Genomic DNA, 18,560 nt, shown 5'->3' with positions numbered 1-18,560 from the left:
ATAGTCGTATATACCATACGATTGTCTCTTAGAATGTAATATTCCTGATCAATGTCTTAGTTTGTTTTATATAGACCTTTGTGTGTTGGATGTTTGGGCTGCCCCATCGGAGCAAATATTTCTTAGGAATATTTTAAGAATTAATTTCTTGGGAATGGTTTAAGAATTAATTTCTTGGGAATGGTTTAAGAATTAATTTCTTGGGAATGGTTTAAGAATTAATTTCTTGGGAATGGTTTAAGAATTAATTTCTTGGGAATGGTTTAAGAATTAATTTCTTGGGAATGGTTTAAGAATTAATTTCTTGGGAATGGTTTAAGAATTAATTTCTTGGGAATGGTTTAAGAATTAATTTCTTGGGAATGGTTTAAGAATTAATTTCTTGGGAATGGTTTAAGAATTAATTTCTTGGGAATGGTTTAAGAATTAATTTCTTGGGAATGGTTTAAGAATTAATTTCTTGGGAATGGTTTAAGAATTAATTTCTTGGGAATGGTTTAAGAATTAATTTCTTGGGAATGGTTTAAGAATTAATTTCTTGGGAATGATTTAAGAATTAATTTCTTGGGAATGGTTTAAGAATTAATTTCTTGGGAATGGTTTAAGAATTAATTTCTTGGGAATGGTTTAAGAATTAATTTCTTGGGAATGGTTTAAGAATTAATTTCTTGGGAATGGTTTAAGAATTAATTTCTTGGGAATGGTTTAAGAATTAACTTGCCCCATCGAAGCAAATATGTTGGGAATGGTTTAAGAATTAATTTCTTGGGAATGGTTTAAGAATTAATTTCTTGGGAATGGTTTAAGAATTAATTTCTTGGGAATGGTTTAAGAATTAATTTCTTGGGAATGGTTTAAGAATTAACTTGCCCCATCGAAGCAAATATGTTGGGAATGGTTTAAGAATTTGCCCCATCGAAGCAAATATGTTGGGAATGGTTTAAGAATTAATTTGCCCCATCGAAGCAAATATGTTGGGAATGGTTTAAGAATTAATTTGCCCCATCGAAGCAAATATGTTGGGAATGGTTTAAGAATTAATTTGCCCCATCGAAGCAAATATGTTGGGAATGGTTTAAGAATTAATTTGCCCCATCGAAGCAAATATGTTGGGAATGGTTTAAGATTAGTTTATATGTAAATTATTTAGATATGGCTCAGATTTGGTTAGAGAGATTTTGTGTGAAGGACAATGTGTCTAACTTTTTCGTTTCATTAACCTCACCAAATAAAACGACTAACCAATAATTAAACAATTACTAACGATATATTTTTACGTGTTTTGCGTGTTGTCTTTACCATAGTCAACTCATCTTTCATGGTGGAGTGTTTTTGACTGTAACACTTATTTGGTTTAACGACTAACAATAGTACTTCGTGTCAATGTGTTTTTATTCGTTTTATCTCCTGGCATAAACGCGCGTTTCATATCGTGGTTCTTTGTCTGATCCTAACAGGGTGAGAAGGGTGACAAAGGTGACCGTGGCTTAACGACAACCCTAGACGGCAATGCATTCCCCACCGGATTCATCGAAGGCCCACCCGGACCTCCTGGACCTCCCGGACCCGCTGGACCACCCGGCAGAAAGGTCAGTGCGTTTCACGTTGATCGCTCGTATATGCTGGAATTGGAAATAACTCAAAATAGATGAATAAGGGAGAAAATCCTTCACGGGGGTAACGCCATTAGAGGACGATTGTTTTCTTACTAGATGGCGCCAGCAGTTTTAAACATACGATTTTAAATAAACACCGAAATATATTAAATTTATTTGTGTGCTATAAATCAAAATTCTATTTGGTATATATATCTTACATAAATAAGTAAGTAGTTTTGTTAGAAATCTATAAATATTTATTCCGTTTCCATTAAAAAGTTCAATTTGGCGCCATCTAGTCACAATAACCGCGTTAAAATCGGACCTCTAATGGTTTCGTTCTAACTGTTTGTTTCCCCGTCAGCTAAGAACGTAAGGCCGATTGGAGTGATATAAATATTAGTTGAAACGTGCGCGAATCAAACCAAGATAAATGTTTGTAAAGCAATTGTGTGTGTGCGTGGCAACAGGGAGATGTTGGCATCCCTGGCCCACCTGGAGAGCACGGCGAAAAGGGGGACAAAGGGGAACGTGGTCGCAGAGGCAAAAGGGTAAACACTACTTCACACCAATTAACCGTCTCTCCTGTCTTCCGTCCGTGGTCTATTCGTTTTGTCCTTGCGTACTCTACCTCTAACACTTTAATCAAACACCCTCCCACCTATACACGTTCGTGTTCACTCGTCTTTGTGATATGTTCTAAATGTGATCTAATTTCTTGTGACGAATACGTTTAAAATCCATCAAATATTAGTTATTTGGGATTTTGACGTATTCAATATATGTTTTGTGTTTTTTTAAATATATTTTGCTAATTTTTCACTAAAACCAATTTAATTTATTTCTTATAACACAGCTAATTTTATGATTAGCGCTTCTATTATCAGCTTTGCTAAACGCCTACTCCTTATTTTATATGTCGTTATGACAGATATTAACCATTTTAAATCATTGTTATCGTTTCACTAAACCACTAAAAAACCACCTCACATTTTTTAACTATACAATTATGTCTATTTTTTCTATGTAACATTTGTTTTTGATTCTTTTGTAACTAATATCAGAAGTATATAATATAAAGCTTAGTGGGAAGTATCCATCTCGCATATACTGGTAATATTATTCCCTTCGTAGGATCTCGCTATATTTTCAAAATGAATTAATCAAACTATTAGATCAGGAAAATGTAAATTATAAATAATTAAATATCCGTAATCAGTTTAATTTCTAAATTTTATTTACATTATAAATAATGAAATATCCCTAATCAGTTCAATTTCTAAATTTTATGTAAATTCTAAATAATGAAATATCCCTAATCAGTTTAATTTCTAAATTTTATTTACATTAAAAATAATTAAATATCCCTAATCAGTTAATTTCTAAATTTTATGTACATTAAAAATAATTAAATATCCCTAATCAGTTCAATTTCTAAATTTGATATCGGCCTAAAAACAGTGTATTCTTCTGCTCATTGAAAAGTGCTTTGATCCCACGAAGGTATATGTTTAATTTTGACGTCCTATAGATGGATACTTATCTAGTAAGAGATATGTTCTATATACTTTTGTCAATATCTAACACGTACTACGCATGTGTAATAACGAAGGTAAACTATATCTTTGTGAATTATGTAGGGAAAAGGTGACAAATATTTGTAAATTCTATTTGTATTTGATTTGTAAACGGAGCGTGAGTGGGCGCCGTGTGTGGCTGCCCCTCCCTCCTCCGTCTCTGTCCTAATTGATTATTGATGTGTGTTGTAATTTCACTAATACCGAGCACTGTAGCAGCTTTGAACGAAAGAAGTATTAACCATGTTCACACTAACAACCACGCAAAAAACGCCTCTAAATTATCTTCCTTTTCCCGAGTCAACGGTAAGTCATTATCGCCCCCGTGCGAACACACGTTTTAGTCATGTGCAGACTGTGTTTACACGTGTTTACGTTGGAATGTGTGCTCTGTGTTTTACGTTTTTATTCGTTACGTGTTTTAGTTTGTTGCGGTTAACACTTAGCCGCGTTTAGATCGGTTTCAGGCTGACAATAAGTTTAAAAACTTATCCGTTACGTAATTTCTGTGGGCTCATATTTTACAGCAGGGTTGTCTGATTTAAATAACGTGATTTTTTAAAAATCATCTATTTAAATCACCTATTATACTTCAATTTATTTATGAAAATGTACGAACGTAGGATCTCTAAAAATGTCAATTCATTGCCAACTATATTAAATTTAGTTTTTAATTAATTATTAAATTTAGTTTTTAATTAATTATTAAATTTAGTTTTTAATTAATTATTAAATTTAGTTTTTAATTAATTATTAAATTTAATGTTTAATGATTTATTAAATTTAGTTATTAATTAATTATTAAATTTAGTTTTTAATTAATTATTAAATTTAGTTTTTAATTAATTATTACATTTAGTTTTTAATTAATTATTAAATTTAGTTTTTAATTAATTATTAAATTTAGTTTTTAATTAATTAATTATTAAATTTAGTTTTTAATTAATTAATTATTAAATTTAGTTTTTAATTAATTATTAAATTTAATGTTTAATGATTTATTAAATTTAGTTTTTAATTAATTAATTATTAAATTTAGTTTTTAATTAATTAATTATTAAATTTAGTTTTTAATTAATTATTAAATTTAGTTTTTAATTAATTATTAAATTTAGTTTTTAATTAATTATTAAATTTAGTTTTTAATTAATTATTAAATTTAGTTTTTAATTAATTATTAAATTTAGTGTTTAATGATTTATTAAATTTAATCAAAATTTTTAATTAAAATTTTAGTTAAAATTTCACTGCACTCAAATTATTAATACATTTTGCATAAAACCTTAAAAACCTATGAAATATAAAAATCAACTAAATTCTAAATAGTTTTTTAGATGTTTTTAAATCACAAAATCGACAACCCTGCTGATTGCGGTTTAACAGGGCCCATTGGCGATGGAATAGGGGCTACAGCGGCACATTGTACCCTCCAAAATCGAGGTACATGGTATATATTTATACCATCCAAAATGCACTACTAAAACTTCCTAAAAACATTCGAATTATAGAAAAAAATTGGGGGAAGGAGGAAATACGAAAACCATCAGAATATATATATATATATATATATATATATATATATATATATATATATATATATATATATATATATATATATATATATATATATATATATATTTAATATCAAAATATATATTTAATATCAAAATATATATTTAATATCAAAATATATATTTAATATCAAAATATATATTTAATATCAAAATATATATTTAATATCAAAATATATATTTAATATCAAAATATATATTTAATATCAAAATATATATTTAATATCAAAATATATATTTAATATCAAAATATATATTTAATATCAAAATATATATTTAATATCAAAATATATATTTAATATCAAAATATATATTTAATATCAAAATATATATTTAATATCAAAATATATATTTAATATCAAAATATATATTTAATATCAAAATATATATTTAATATCAAAATATATATTTAATATCAAAATATATATTTAATATCAAAATATATATTTAATATCAAAATATATATTTAATATCAAAATATATATTTAATATCAAAATATATATTTAATATCAAAATATATATTTAATATCAAAATATATATTTAATATCAAAATATATATTTAATATCAAAATATATATTTAATATCAAAATATATATTTAATATCAAAATATATCTTTAATATCAAAATATATCTTTAATATCAAAATATATCTTTAATATCAAAATATATCTTTAATATCAAAATATATCTTTAATATCAAAATATATCTTTAATATCAAAATATATCTTTAATATCAAAATATATCTTTAATATCAAAATATATCTTTAATATCAAAATATATCTTTAATATCAAAATATATATTTAATATAAAAATATATATTTAGTATAACAATATATATTTAATATAATATAATAATATATATAAAATATAATAATATATATAAAATATAATAACATATATATAATATAATAATATATATAAAATATAATATATATATATATATATAATATAATAATATATATAATATAATATTATTTATTTTTATATTATATAAATTAAAATTAAAGTTCATTAATTATGAAATTTATGGTTAGATACTCAATTAGACTTGCTAAACGATACTCCATACTTTCAAGTACTTTCTCCTTAACCATAAAACGGAATATCTCGCGTAATACGATTTCTGTTATGGTCGTTACTTGGCCAAAGGATGTTAGAAAAAAACTGAAAAACATCTTTAGTCAAAAGTTGTACCCTTTGATACTCTCCCCGGGAAAAGAAAGATTTCAAATCAGTTTTAAATTACTATTCAAAGTAAGGGTTATTTTTAGAAACATCAGGATGGGAATCGCGAGTAGCGTTATCTTCCGCCATTTTTGGCCCCTCTCGCGTTATCCTTAAACTGGCGTCGTTAAAATAAATGACTTACCAGCGGGGCGGGGATGGCTAAATGCGTGTTTGTGTCGTTACCAATTTGTGTCTCTGTGTTCGTGTCGCTTCGACTCTTTCTGATAAGGGTCGTTGTTGTTATTTGCGTTATTATTAAAGACCGACTTCTTTTAATTGGGGGAGATAGGGGATGCTTAGTGGTAAAGATGGTAATTTCTCCAATTTAACTGTTATCGAAAATTGCTTTTTTTCCTCTGTGGTTTCAATTCGATTACATTCCATATAGGGTAAATCTGGGAAACCAGGGACACCCGCTCCTAGAGGTCTGCCCGGCGACCCTGGCGAAAAGGGGGAGAGTGGTGTATCAGGAGAAAAAGGGGACAAAGGAGATAAAGGAGATATGGGATTTCCTGGCGCTCAGGTATGTCCATGGAACTAGTAACTTTATTTCACAGGCTTGCCACAGTAACTGGAGAATTGGGGAATTCGAAAATGGGTCTAAATGTCAGGAGAAGTCTGGGAATTTGAAAATGGGTTTAATTGTCAAGAGAAGTCTGGGAATTTGAAAATGGGTTTAATTGTCAAGAGAAGTCTGGGAATTTGAAAATGGGTTTAATTGTCAAGAGAAGTCTGAGAATTTGAAAATGGGTTTAATTGTCAAGAGAAGTCTGGGAATTTGAAAATGGGTTTAATTGTCAAGAGAAGTCTGGGAATTTGAAAATGGGTTTAATTGTCAAGAGAAGTCTGGGAATTTGAAAATGGGTTTAATTGTCAAGAGAAGTCTGGGAATTTGAAAATGGGTTTAATTGTCAAGAGAAGTCTGGGAATTTGAAAATGGGTTTAATTGTCAAGAGAAGTCTGGGAATTTGAAAATGGGTTTAATTGTCAAGAGAAGTCTGGGAATTTGAAAATGGGTTTAATTGTCAAGAGAAGTCTGGGAATTTGAAAATGCCAGGTTTAATTGTCAAGAGAAGTCTGGGAATTTGAAAATGCCAGGTTTAATTGTCAAGAGAAGTCTGGGAATTTGAAAATGCCAGGTTTAATTGTCCAGAGAAGTCTGGGAATTTGAAAATGCCAGGTTTAATTGTCAAGAGAAGTCTGGGAATTTGAAAATGCCAGGTTTAATTGTCAAGAGAAGTCTGGGAATTTGAAAATGCCAGGTTTAATTGTCAAGAGAAGTCTGGGAATTTGAAAATGCCAGGTTTAATTGTCCAGAGAAGTCTGGGAATTTGAAAATGCCAGGTTTAATTGTCAAGAGAAGTCTGGGAATTTGAAAATGCCAGGTTTAATTGTCAAGAGAAGTCTGGGAATTTGAAAATGGGTTTAATTGTCAAGAGAAGTCTGGGAATTTGAAAATGGGTTTAATTGTCAAGAGAAGTCTGGGAATTTGAAAATGGGTTTAATTGTCAAGAGAAGTCTGGGAATTTGAAAATGCCAGGTTTAATTGTCAAGAGAAGTCTGGGAATTTGAAAATGCCAGGTTTAATTGTCAAGAGAAGTCTGGGAATTTGAAAATGCCAGGTTTAATTGTCCAGAGAAGTCTGGGAATTTGAAAATGCCAGGTTTAATTGTCAAGAGAAGTCTGGGAATTTGAAAATGCCAGGTTTAATTGTCAAGAGAAGTCTGGGAATTTGAAAATGGGTCTAAATGTCAGGAGAAGTCTTAATATAGTAATTATCTCTCTCAGTAGAAAAAAAAATAAATTATTGGTAAAAATTGTTAACTTTAACTAAAGTCAAGGAATATCTGAAAATGGGCAGTAAAAACCTGGATAATTCAGATAATTTGAATCTGAAAAACTGTGGCAATCCTGTTACAATGGCGATTTCCCTAATAAATGTTTAAACGTTTCCAGGGTGAGAGAGGCTTCCCAGGACTGGCTGGTATCAATGGAGAAGGAGGCGCTCAGGGTCCTCCTGGTTTACCCGTAAGTTGTTGGCTCTACCGGTGTAGGGTGTGCTGTACTAAAAGTAATGAACTCTAAATTGAAGGGTAACCTTGGTCCAAAGGGCGAAAAAGGAGTTTTTGGTGATATGGGACCGCCTGGTTTAATGGGCCCACCCGGATTACCAGGGCCACCTGTAAGTTGGGTATTTCTTACACTCAAAATTCAAGGTTCGTACAAGTCAGGGATCTCCAAAATGGATAAAAAAATCAGGAGTTTAAATTATTTCGTAACTCGTTTTTAAAAAGGAATCCTAGCTTGTGGCACTGGGTTATCTCCGAACTGGTTATAGGGGTTGTCCAACGAGCTCTTCGGTTTCCCCTTCTTTAAAAACTTGTAGAGGTTAACAGTAATAGTAAGTGTAGGGAGCTGTTGGCTCGCGTGGCATGAAGGGCTTACCACCACCCTCCTACGCATTGCAACCCGGCCACCTTCCAAAAGGCATTAAAGGTCGCTCGATGACTTAAGCGTAGGGTGGTTGATTATAATTATTAAAGAATAAGTATATAATCAACCAAGGGTTAAAAATCCCTACCTCATAATAGTAGATCCGACCAGTCAGATTGTGGCCCTTTAAAATTTTTTTAGTAGTTATACATTGTTTTTTCAACAAAAAAATCTAAAAATCCAGGAATATTACCAAAACAGGTCAGTTATATTAAAAATAGACCAGTTATACTCACAATAGTTCAGTGATATTCAAAATAGTTCAGTGATATTAAAAATAGACCAGTTATACTCACAATAGTTCAGTGATATTCAAAATAGGCCAGTGATATTACAAATATTTCAGTGATATTCAAAATAGTTCAGTGATATTCAAAATAGGCCAGTGATATTACAAATATTTACGTGATATTCTAAATAGTTCAGTGATATTCAAAATAGTTCAGTGATATTCAAAATAAGCCAGTGATATTCAAAATAGGCCAGTGATATTCAAAATAGGCCGGTGATATTACAAATATTTCAGTGATATTCAAAATAGGCCAGTGATATTCAAAATAGGCCAGTGATATTCAAAATAGGCCGGTGATATTCAAAATAGGCCAGTGATATTACAAATAGTTCAGTGATATTACAAATAGTTCAGTGATATTCAAAATAGGCCAGTGATAATCACAATAGGCCAGATATATTCACAATAGGCCAGTAATATTCTAAATAGGCCAGTAATAATCAAAATAAGTCAGTTATAATCAAAATAGGTCAGTGATATTCAAAATAGTTCAGTGATATTCAAAATAGGTTAGTGATATTAAAAATAGGTCAGTTATATTAAAAATAGGTCAGTTATATTAAAATTTGACCAGTGATATTAAAATTTGACCAGTGATATTCAAAATAGGCTAGTAATAACCGAAAAAAGTCGGTAATAACCAAAATAGGTCAGTAACAATCAAAATATTGTCCAATGGTATTAAAAATAGGTCAGTGATATTCAAAATAGGCCACTGATATTCAAATTAAGCCAGTGATATTGACAAAAATTGTTCACTAATACCCAAGTAAAAGTCAAGGATTTTCGTACGAACCCTGAAATTTAACTTTTTTTATACCATTACTTTAATTACACTAAATAACTTTCCGCCACTTGTAGGGTAAAGGAGGACCAAAGGGCGAAAAAGGTGATAAAGGAGAAGTGGTACGTTAATAATCGAATAAAATTGTTGCCTTCCAAAGTTACAATATAATTAATTTCCTACTTCATACCATTCAAGAGTCCAGTACGTTATTTAAAACAAGTACGTACTTTCAACGCTCGTTTTTCTTTCACTCCGTGATGCCAGTTCGCGGACATGAAATTTCCCTTTTCGAGTCAAAATTTTCCTAGTTTTCCAAAACCCGAATGAAATTCATATTCAAAAAAATACATAAATAACCCTAGGGAAAAGTTGTTTTCATTGTTTTTAAAATAAGTATCCATGTAGGCCCCTAGCGTAAAAAATAAAGCGCCATCTATATTCTCAACATCGAACTACTTTCCCAAAATTATTATCTTTTATTGTTTGATTTTTCAGTTTAGATCTTTATCGAAGTCTTAAATAAAATTGCAAAACAAGATTGGAAAGCTAATACTATCAATGTCTAATTATTCAAATTTCATCAATTTTGTCAGATCTTGATCATCTTGTGAATTGTTATTGGCCTCTCTTTAAAATCATTCCGATCTCGAATTTAACTTAACAGAGGTGCTATAAAATCCTATATTTTCAAAAATGTCCTATAACATCCTTTATTTTTAGCAAAATCCCCAAAAAGTCCTATAAAATACAATAATTTTGATATTTTGCCCATTTCAAATAGTGAAATTGCTAGATTTAGCTATAGGATAATATCCTATACAAAGTCATTGTAGTCTATACTTTTGTTATTGTTAACATGATTAGCTAAGTACTAGTAAATTTTTGTGATAAAATGGTTAAATAATTTATATTTTTTAATTGAAAATCAAAGATTTATTACACTAAATATAGATTTTGTTTTTAAATGCATAAAGTTTGTAAATGAAATAGCATATATAGTCCTATAAAATCCTATAATTTTGAAAAAAGAGTCCTATATAGTAATAAATTTTTAGAAATATAATGCAATTTTTCCTATAAAAAATGAAGATTTGAGTGGGAACCCTGTAACTAGATTTCGCGAACTTTCGGTATGATTGAAATTTTTCCCTTTTCGAATTTCCCTAAATGAGGGTAATCTAACTCGATCTGGCATCACTGCTTTCACTTTTCAAAGAAATACGCTATATCGTACTAAGCCTTTGTTTCCCTTTTTTAGCAGGCTAGTCATCACGTGATGCCTTCGAGTCTATTTTCGCTGCAAGGCGACGAAATCCGAGACTTTGATAGCGGAACGGAACTGGTAGGAACTTTTTTCTTCTCTAAGCTCTAAGCTTATTGAAAAGCGCTTTGCGTGGTGTACCTTTCTCTAAAAAGAGCCAACGTTTTCCATTTTGCAGATGATGGGACCACCTGGCCCCTCAGGACCCCCTGTAAGCTATATTTCCCTTTTCACACCCAACCTCTTTACCCTTTTCTACAAAATAAACAACTTTAAAAACTATATTGATTAACTATTAGCATTTCTTTTACCCGTTTTCTTTTGTCTATATTTTCGTTATGTCAGGGCTTACCAGGACTGCAAGGTCCCCCTGGTATTAAAGGCGACCGAGGCGTCGATGGTCAAAAGGGAGAGCCAGTATGTGTTGCTTTTTTATGCGTATTTTAGACACCAAGTACAGATGGCGCTAGTAGTCCTACGCCTAGAAATCAACTTAGCCCTGTACACCGGTGTATCGCGTGGGGAACACTTCTACAGGGGCTAGTAGATCAATAATAGGCAACTTAGAGCGAGGAATTACTTAACTTAATTAAAATTTTAATTAAATCAAGTAATAAACAGAGATAATTATATTTCTAGGGCGACAAGGGGTTGAAAGGCGACTCAGGGCCCATGGGACTGCCTGTAAGATAATATAAAATAGCACGATTAATTATCCTTTTCTACTAATTATATTATTTTTCCCGAATAATCTCACGTTTTGTCTGCCCCACAACGACGTCACCGGCTTCTTTAGGGTCCGATGGGGTTACGCGGCGAACAAGGGATCCAAGGACCTCCTGGACTTCCATCGTACGAAGCCAAAACGATAAGGGGAAGATGAAAACATTGGATCTTCGCAAAAACAAAGATTCCAAATGAAATACTCTTTGCAATATAGGTAGCGCGCGAATACTGTTAGGGATAAAAATACTATTAATATCAAATCTTTTTTGATACCGAATACGATGACAAAAAACTTTTAAGCTTTCCAACTAAAAAAAACGAAAGAAACTTAATCCTCAGTAACCACCCCATTTCCCCCCTTAATCTTTAAACAAAAAAAAACCTATAATCTCTAGATGTTATAAAAAAATTCAAAAAACAGGCATATCATGTTTCTTTTGCGTTGAGAGAAATTTTGTACATTTTACTAAAGAGAAGAAAAAGTGTTTTTTTTTCGAGTCCTTTAATACTTAAAAATCCCCCCAAAAATATGTAAATATTATAAGCGTCGAGAAATGTAATATTAGCCATATCCAAGTTTGTCGCGATTATAATTTTTTTGTGTATAATTTAATAATTTTTTTCAACAATTTTGTCTCCCCCTACCGCCAGAATGCTTAAACTAATTTATCGATTTGATTAATAATAGCTGTAGTACTATGGCGCCGCGATGGATTAGTGGAGAAAAACACAATGTAGTGGCGCCATCTACCGTAAGCGGATAGATGGCGTTGAAAGTCAATTCCTTTTCCAATCGCGAACTTAAAAAGTCAAAATGCGATTGAGTTGAAACTTAAATAATAATTCTACTTCTGGTTTAAATTTAATAAACCATTTAATCAGGGATTTATTTTAATTAGACTAGATACTCACCAATTAGAGCTTCGACGTATGGCGCTCGCGCTAAAGTACGTCGCCATCTTGTGTGAAATGTTTTGGCGCGAGTTTTAAGCAGCTCAGAAATTCACACAACCAGGGGGCGCTAGTGGCGGACGTTATACGTCTAATATGTACCAGAAATGACGTTTAACAAAACTTAAACAGAGACGTAGGCTGGTGAGACTCTAGATTTTGATTAAAAATAAGTTTTATTTATTGGTCGACGCTAGAATACCGTCGAGAAAAGACACATTCTTTGCGTGTGGGGGGAGAAACAGTTACGAATTAGTTTTATATAAATATTTTGTAGAAAAGGTAATTTATCTAAGAGATGTTATTTCGAAGAAAAACCAACAAAAGTACTATAAATACTAAATTAGGGCGTATTTACCTCGATGGGCGTATCGTAGTAGGATAATCCTATAGTTTAGAAGTTTACATACTAAAAATATATTAAATTTACCAAAAAAAAATAGTTCGAACGTCCGCTAATTTATAGTAATTTCGAAAACAAAACTAATCCGTTTGTCTAATTCTAGAAATAAAAACGATAATTCATTTGTATAAATGAATGGTAATAACATTTAATGTTAATTAAATTGTCTTTGTAAATGTATAGTTAAATTTTGGTACTGCTAAAAATACAATGAGAAAATTTTCTGGTGTAGAAAAACGAAACAATTGTATAAAAATTGCCTGAGGTGGTTTTTTTGGTGACCAAATTTTTTTTAATTCGCTGCATTTTTACGGAAATTTTCGTCGTTAGGCTTAACATTATATTTTTTCGTATTCAATTCTTTGGCTTCAGAATGCTTCTTTCGCATTGATTCTTTTAAATTCTTTCTATAAACGTTGTAAGCATGACCCTTCTAAATCAAATGTCGATAGGGTATTTTGGTTTTATGAAAAATTTACGTTTGTTTAGGGTCCACCTGGATTGGATGGTATGAAGGTAATGATGATTTAACACTTCTTAACGAATTTTTACAATTTACTTAGTAATACTTAAAACAACAACGGAAGCGAATTTACTGAAGTTTTTTAACGAATGTATTTCTACTTAGGGATAATTACTATGTTAGGAAAATTTTTTGTGTTTCTCCCAATCTACCGCACGGTCTGTCAGATACTCCTCCCCTTAAGTTTCAATCAAATCCAACTGATATACCATTGGTTCCCTGAAACTTACGTCTTTCGAAGCGATTGAAAGATCCAGTGGTAAGGTTTTTCCATTCCTATCGTGTCGGGGGAAAACTAGAACATAAATAAATAAATTTATTAATTATAATATAAAAAATACGTTCTTGGTATTAAGGCAATCGAAATTAGAACTTCAGTGTATGTCCTTCTGAAAACATTTTATTCCAGGCATACTCCGTTTCGGTGTGAATAATTTTTAATATTTTTCTAATTTCAACTACTAAACAGGGAGAGAGGGGTGAGATTGGCAAAAAAGGAGAAAAAGGAGAACCTGGACTTCCGGTACGTTTAATACGTAATTAAAATAATTAACTTTTACCAATTAATGTATCTTTACTCGTAGGGCACTGATGGAATACCAGGACTTCCGGTAACTTTACAAAACTCGTTACAACTATTATTTTTGAGTTTTTTTATTATTTAATTATTTTTTTCGTTTTAATTCTCATTTCATCAGCTTTCCTATACTACCTTGATTCTCTTTATTCGCTATAGCATGCTTCGCTCTATAGCCGCCATCTTTATCTATTTTTTGTAAATAGAAAATAGGCCAATTTAAGTTTTACTTTGTTTTATTCATGTTGTTGGTAATTTAATTGTTTAACAACACATTTTCAGGGTCCTAAAGGCGATAAGGGAGATCTGGGACCGCTTGTACGTGATTGAAAGAGAGTATTCTTGTGAACAGAGAATATGTGGGCGGCGCCATAATTCCTGGAAGAAAAATCACGCCCCCCCCCTTTTTCCTCGTAATTCCCGGATTGATAACCACGCCCCTCCGACGTTCCTTGTGATTCCCGGAATGATAACCACGCCCCTCCGACGTTCCTCGTGATTCCCGCAATGATAACCACGCCCCTCCGACGTTCCTCGTGATTCCCGGAATGATAACCACGCCCCTCCGACGTTCCTCGTGATTCCCGGAATGATAGCCACGCCCCTCTGCCGTTCCTCGTGATTCATGGTAGAAAAACCACGCCCCTCCACCCTTCCTTGTGATTCCCGGATTAATAACCACGCCCCTCCACCGTTCCTCGTGAGTGCGGGAAGAATAACAGCGCCCTCCCTCTCTCTCTCTCTCTCTCTCTCGTTGTAGGCGGAGAATATCTTCCGGGGATCATGAAAGCAGAGGCTATAGTTGCGCCTTCATATACTCTGTATACCTGAATACATTCTTCGTGGTTTTAATTAAGTAGTTGTAGTTAAATTAATTTTAATTATGATGTAATTACACTTAGGGGCCGAGAGGTAAACGTGGCAAAAAGGGCGAGAAAGGAGATAAAGGAGATCAGGTAAAGTAAATTAGAAGCATCCCGAGCTAGAAGCGGAAGTTAATTTATTAACTTTTACAGGGTGTACCAGGACTGGACGCGCCTTGCCCACTTGGACTGGATGGTCTACCATTACCTGGTTGCGGCTGGAAACCTCCTAATGTTGTAAGTTTCATACTGTTTGACTGGTTTTCCTATTTTAACCTTTGATTTTCTTAGGGTCCCATACCTCCCGTGCCTCCCACAACGTTGGATCCATAAGGGACCACCTCATTTTCTTAATACAATGGTAAAAAACACTGCCTAAGGTTAGTTGAGTTTGATTTAGGTTGTTTTGCTTGCTGTTATTCTGGCCTTCAAATTTTGTGTTTCAATTGTATGTCTATAACCAGAAGTATATAATATATCTTACGAGATAAGTATTTTTCCTTATACTGCAAATGTTATTCGCATGAAACATGTACCTTCGCAAGATCACGCAGATTTTTTAAAATACGTTTCTGAAGAAAAATAGTTCAGGGCAAAATACATGATATAGTGATTTCAAAAATTATTCGCGACCAAAAACTATTGCTACGCCCCCTTTGGTTTGGCATTGCAACCTAGATAGGTAGCGGATAAAGCAAACGCTATTAGTTTTTCCTCAACGTTATTCGTAAATTTGACATTATAAATAACGATATTTGCATTTTAATAAATTTTTTGCATTGCTTGCTTATATTTTGAAAAGTTTATTAAAGAAAAAACGGTCTTATGACTTTTTAATTGGTCTGTAGAAGACACTAGATTATAAGCGCAACCTCAGAGAAGCTAGCACCGTTGAGCCACCTAGACTCGTTTTGGTCGCGAATTATATAGAAAAATATGGTTTTGTTAGTTTCATTTCCACATTCTACATCGCTAGAAAGAGTAATACCAAAATTAAGTGTTAAGATGAAATGCATTGTATGCTTCCATGCTGCTTTGTAGGGAAATTACTAGCTACCATTGAAAACTGCTATAGAAAAAACTGGATACTTAACTCTAAGATTAAATTATATACTTCTGATATAAATTATTTTTGTATTTTGGTTAGTGGTGTTAGAAAATAGGTTAAACTTTAATTTGGCTTGTTTCTTAGAACAGTAATTAACTCGAAATGGCTTCTGAGGATGCCAGAACTTCTCTAAACTCAACTTACACAACTATGTCATTGAATTTGGTGCCAAATATGTTACGTGCATCTAAAAAAAACAATGGAATTATACCATGAAAAAACTAAACGAACGCTAAACGGCAATGGATTGAATATTATTTTAGCGATTCTAGTTTTAAATTTTGAAAAGATTTGGTGGTTTTTAATCCGTGTTCGTGCGAATTAAGCTTCGTTTTATAAATATATTCATCGAATCATTTGTGAATTTTCATGAAGTGGGAACCGCTCGTGTTGCAACTTTAACTCTAGTGCAAAATTGGTGCTTTGAAACGTTGAAGCCTACGTTTGATTTGAAAAAAAACTTTTGGAAAAACGTCAAAAAGTGGTACTCATTAATATAAAAAAACTGCAACATATTTCGAACTTATTTAACAAATTATCTAGTTAAATTCCGGTGTTTTAATTTAGTTTTTTTAAAGGGTTGGGATCTGGGATGTTAAGCGTGTACATGTTCGATGATATCAAGGGATACATGTACGTATATCAGTCTAATCATATCGTAACTTATATAGTGTTCCTGTATTTACCATATTTGTGCACTCTTAAACTTGCGTAAAATATTTTTTGATGTGAAATCGTGTGCTAAGATAAAAAAAAAGTTGATGGAACTTAAAAACCTAAAAATTCTGCTAAATGTTCCAAAACAAAACACGATTTAAGTCGTTTAATTTGTCTTGTAAATATTTGTGAACTTCCAATTATATTGACATGTACTTTTGATATTATAATCTTTTTTTATTGGGGGAGAATTAAGGGAATACTTCGATTTTCAAAATGTAGATGGCACCATTTTATCTTGAAGCTTAATATGGTAACATCCCATTCCAAATAATTTTTTTTACTTAATAATATAATTGAATTATATTATATTATAAGAATTATAATTAATGTTAAATGTGAACGCAATTTAAATTATTAAAAGTTTGGAATAGTCGATCATAAATGCGCCGATTTGATAACAGATGCCGCCACCGTTTCTGCCAGTGACGAAGTTGAATAACGCGTCGACTGCTTTATCATTAGTTGTCGGCTTTTCGTCAGCCGATTTCGCTCTGATTTTAGATGTTTAATTAGAGAAATAGTTAAATTGTAGAGTTCATAGTCTAAATTATGTAAAACTACTTCTATTTAGTAACTATCTAATTTCGTATTAGACGACTTCTTAAAGTTCTTAGCATTTATTTCATTAGGACGTAATTCAATGTAAACCACGCGCTTCTTTTGGAAGCCTAGGCCTGAGAAGTCTGTAAATAAGGCGGTGCCGTCTTGGATTAATAATAGTCCTATTATTAATCCAAGGTGCCGTTAGTCATCAAAGTCTAGTTTATTTGAGGCCATGATCAGTTAATTAAATAGAATCTAGTAGTTTACTGGTCATATTTATTGATCAGATTATATTTATATATTAAAACTAGAGGTTCAAAGAAAAGTAACCGGAACTACCCATAACTATTTACAAGATCCAAGCAAAGTATTTATTTCATGACCAGATTATTACTTTAATTAGAGGGTCCATCGGTCACAATGACCAGTATTACTTAAAAGCTTACTTCCGAGACAAAACAAAACACCGACTAACACTTTTTACGACGTTTGACGCAAAAATCAGGTTTGTGTTTCTTGTGTTTTATGATCTACGCCGTGACATTTAGTCGCGATGTTATCTTAATATTTACAATTTGAAGCTTATTTATAGGTTAGCCCTAAAATAGAATCATAGATAATTTATCAGTAAATCTTTATATATTTAATACGAGAATACTAGTAAGCTTACAAATATCCAATAGCCTACGAGTATCGATAAGATAATTACAAATACCGGTTACTGGTACCGGTAAGCGTGACCCGGCAGCGAATTTAAACCGCGTAGGAGTGCTTTTGATTGATTCTGGTCTAGAAAATATTTTTTCAACCAACCGGTAAAAAATAAAATCTTTTGTAAATTGAGCATGCTCCGTATCGCACACCTCTCTCCTTCGAAAGGCGCGCGGTCGTTGACTCTAGGCCTACGTCATATAACTGGGATATTAAATCCTTCGGGGACGACGAGTACTTCATTTTTCTAGGCCACGATCAGAAAACTACCGTAGCGCCACCACCGCTCACGAAAAACCTTTTTGTAATGAAAGGGTTTCTTAAAGAACCCTTTCTGAAGAAAAAAACCCGTAATCGAAAATTATTTATAAGCAATTGTACAATTCCCGTATTTCGTCTTGCAGAAAATGTTAACTAAGCGAAAATATATGCTTTAAAGATAACCGTTTGTGGATTTAAAGGAAAAAGGGGTGAAGGATTTACGGTTTTTAGCTGTAGTTATCTAATCGTGGCTATTACGCGTTCTATTTACTAGAAGTTTGGAGAAGTGGTTCGCGTTTATAGGCTTAGTAATTTAGATAACGGTTCTTGTATTCCGGCATCCATAAACTTGTCTGAATC

The 18,560-nt window shown here is 32.0% G+C and overlaps 2 protein-coding genes across 11 annotated transcripts in view; both read left to right on the top strand.

The window, feature by feature from the left end:
- The window catches only part of LOC149927325 (uncharacterized), a 176,771-nt gene extending 164,165 nt beyond the window's left edge, over window positions 1-12,606 (top strand). For 6 of the 8 annotated variants that reach the window (XM_090159209.1, XM_090159207.1, XM_090159213.1 and 3 more), the window contains 12 exons: window positions 1,458-1,589; window positions 2,069-2,149; window positions 6,370-6,504; window positions 7,938-8,009; window positions 8,074-8,163; window positions 9,628-9,672; window positions 9,749-9,772; window positions 10,812-10,895; window positions 10,993-11,025; window positions 11,160-11,231; window positions 11,454-11,498; window positions 11,611-12,606. In XM_090159209.1, coding sequence (XP_090015335.1) covers window positions 1,458-1,589; window positions 2,069-2,149; window positions 6,370-6,504; window positions 7,938-8,009; window positions 8,074-8,163; window positions 9,628-9,672; window positions 9,749-9,772; window positions 10,812-10,895; window positions 10,993-11,025; window positions 11,160-11,231; window positions 11,454-11,498; window positions 11,611-11,697 — 900 coding nt within the window. In that variant the 3' untranslated portion in view covers window positions 11,698-12,606. Of the gene's footprint in view, window positions 1-1,457; window positions 1,590-2,068; window positions 2,150-6,369; window positions 6,505-7,937; window positions 8,010-8,073; window positions 8,164-9,627; window positions 9,673-9,748; window positions 9,773-10,811; window positions 10,896-10,992; window positions 11,026-11,159; window positions 11,232-11,453; window positions 11,499-11,571 lie in introns of all 8 variants that reach the window. The other 2 variants (XM_090159208.1, XM_090159210.1) reach the window with 2 other exon arrangements.
- Window positions 12,607-13,276: 670 nt separating this feature from the next.
- Window positions 13,277-16,863, top strand: LOC149927324 (uncharacterized). Of its 3 annotated transcripts, XM_090159216.1 has the most exons (8): window positions 13,279-13,410; window positions 13,887-13,940; window positions 14,002-14,028; window positions 14,277-14,312; window positions 14,897-14,950; window positions 15,011-15,094; window positions 15,149-15,237; window positions 16,050-16,863. In XM_090159216.1, exons 1-7 carry the CDS (start codon window positions 13,405-13,407, stop codon window positions 15,188-15,190), a joined length of 303 nt encoding a protein of 100 aa, XP_090015342.1. In that variant the 5' UTR covers window positions 13,279-13,404; the 3' UTR covers window positions 15,191-15,237; window positions 16,050-16,863. The 3 variants fall into 3 exon arrangements, with proteins under 3 accessions (XP_090015344.1, XP_090015342.1, XP_090015343.1); XM_090159218.1 differs by having other exon boundaries at window positions 13,277-13,940; window positions 15,149-15,218; XM_090159217.1 differs by having other exon boundaries at window positions 13,280-13,940; window positions 16,055-16,863.
- The last annotated feature ends 1,697 nt before the right edge of the window (window positions 16,864-18,560 follow it).

This window comes from Leiobunum rupestre, chromosome 9 (assembly GCF_980474605.1).
Source record: "Leiobunum rupestre chromosome 9, qqLeiRupe1.1.hap1, whole genome shotgun sequence".
Taxonomy (NCBI): domain Eukaryota; kingdom Metazoa; phylum Arthropoda; class Arachnida; order Opiliones; family Sclerosomatidae; genus Leiobunum; species Leiobunum rupestre.
This window is presented reverse-complemented; position numbering and strand designations above follow the sequence as displayed.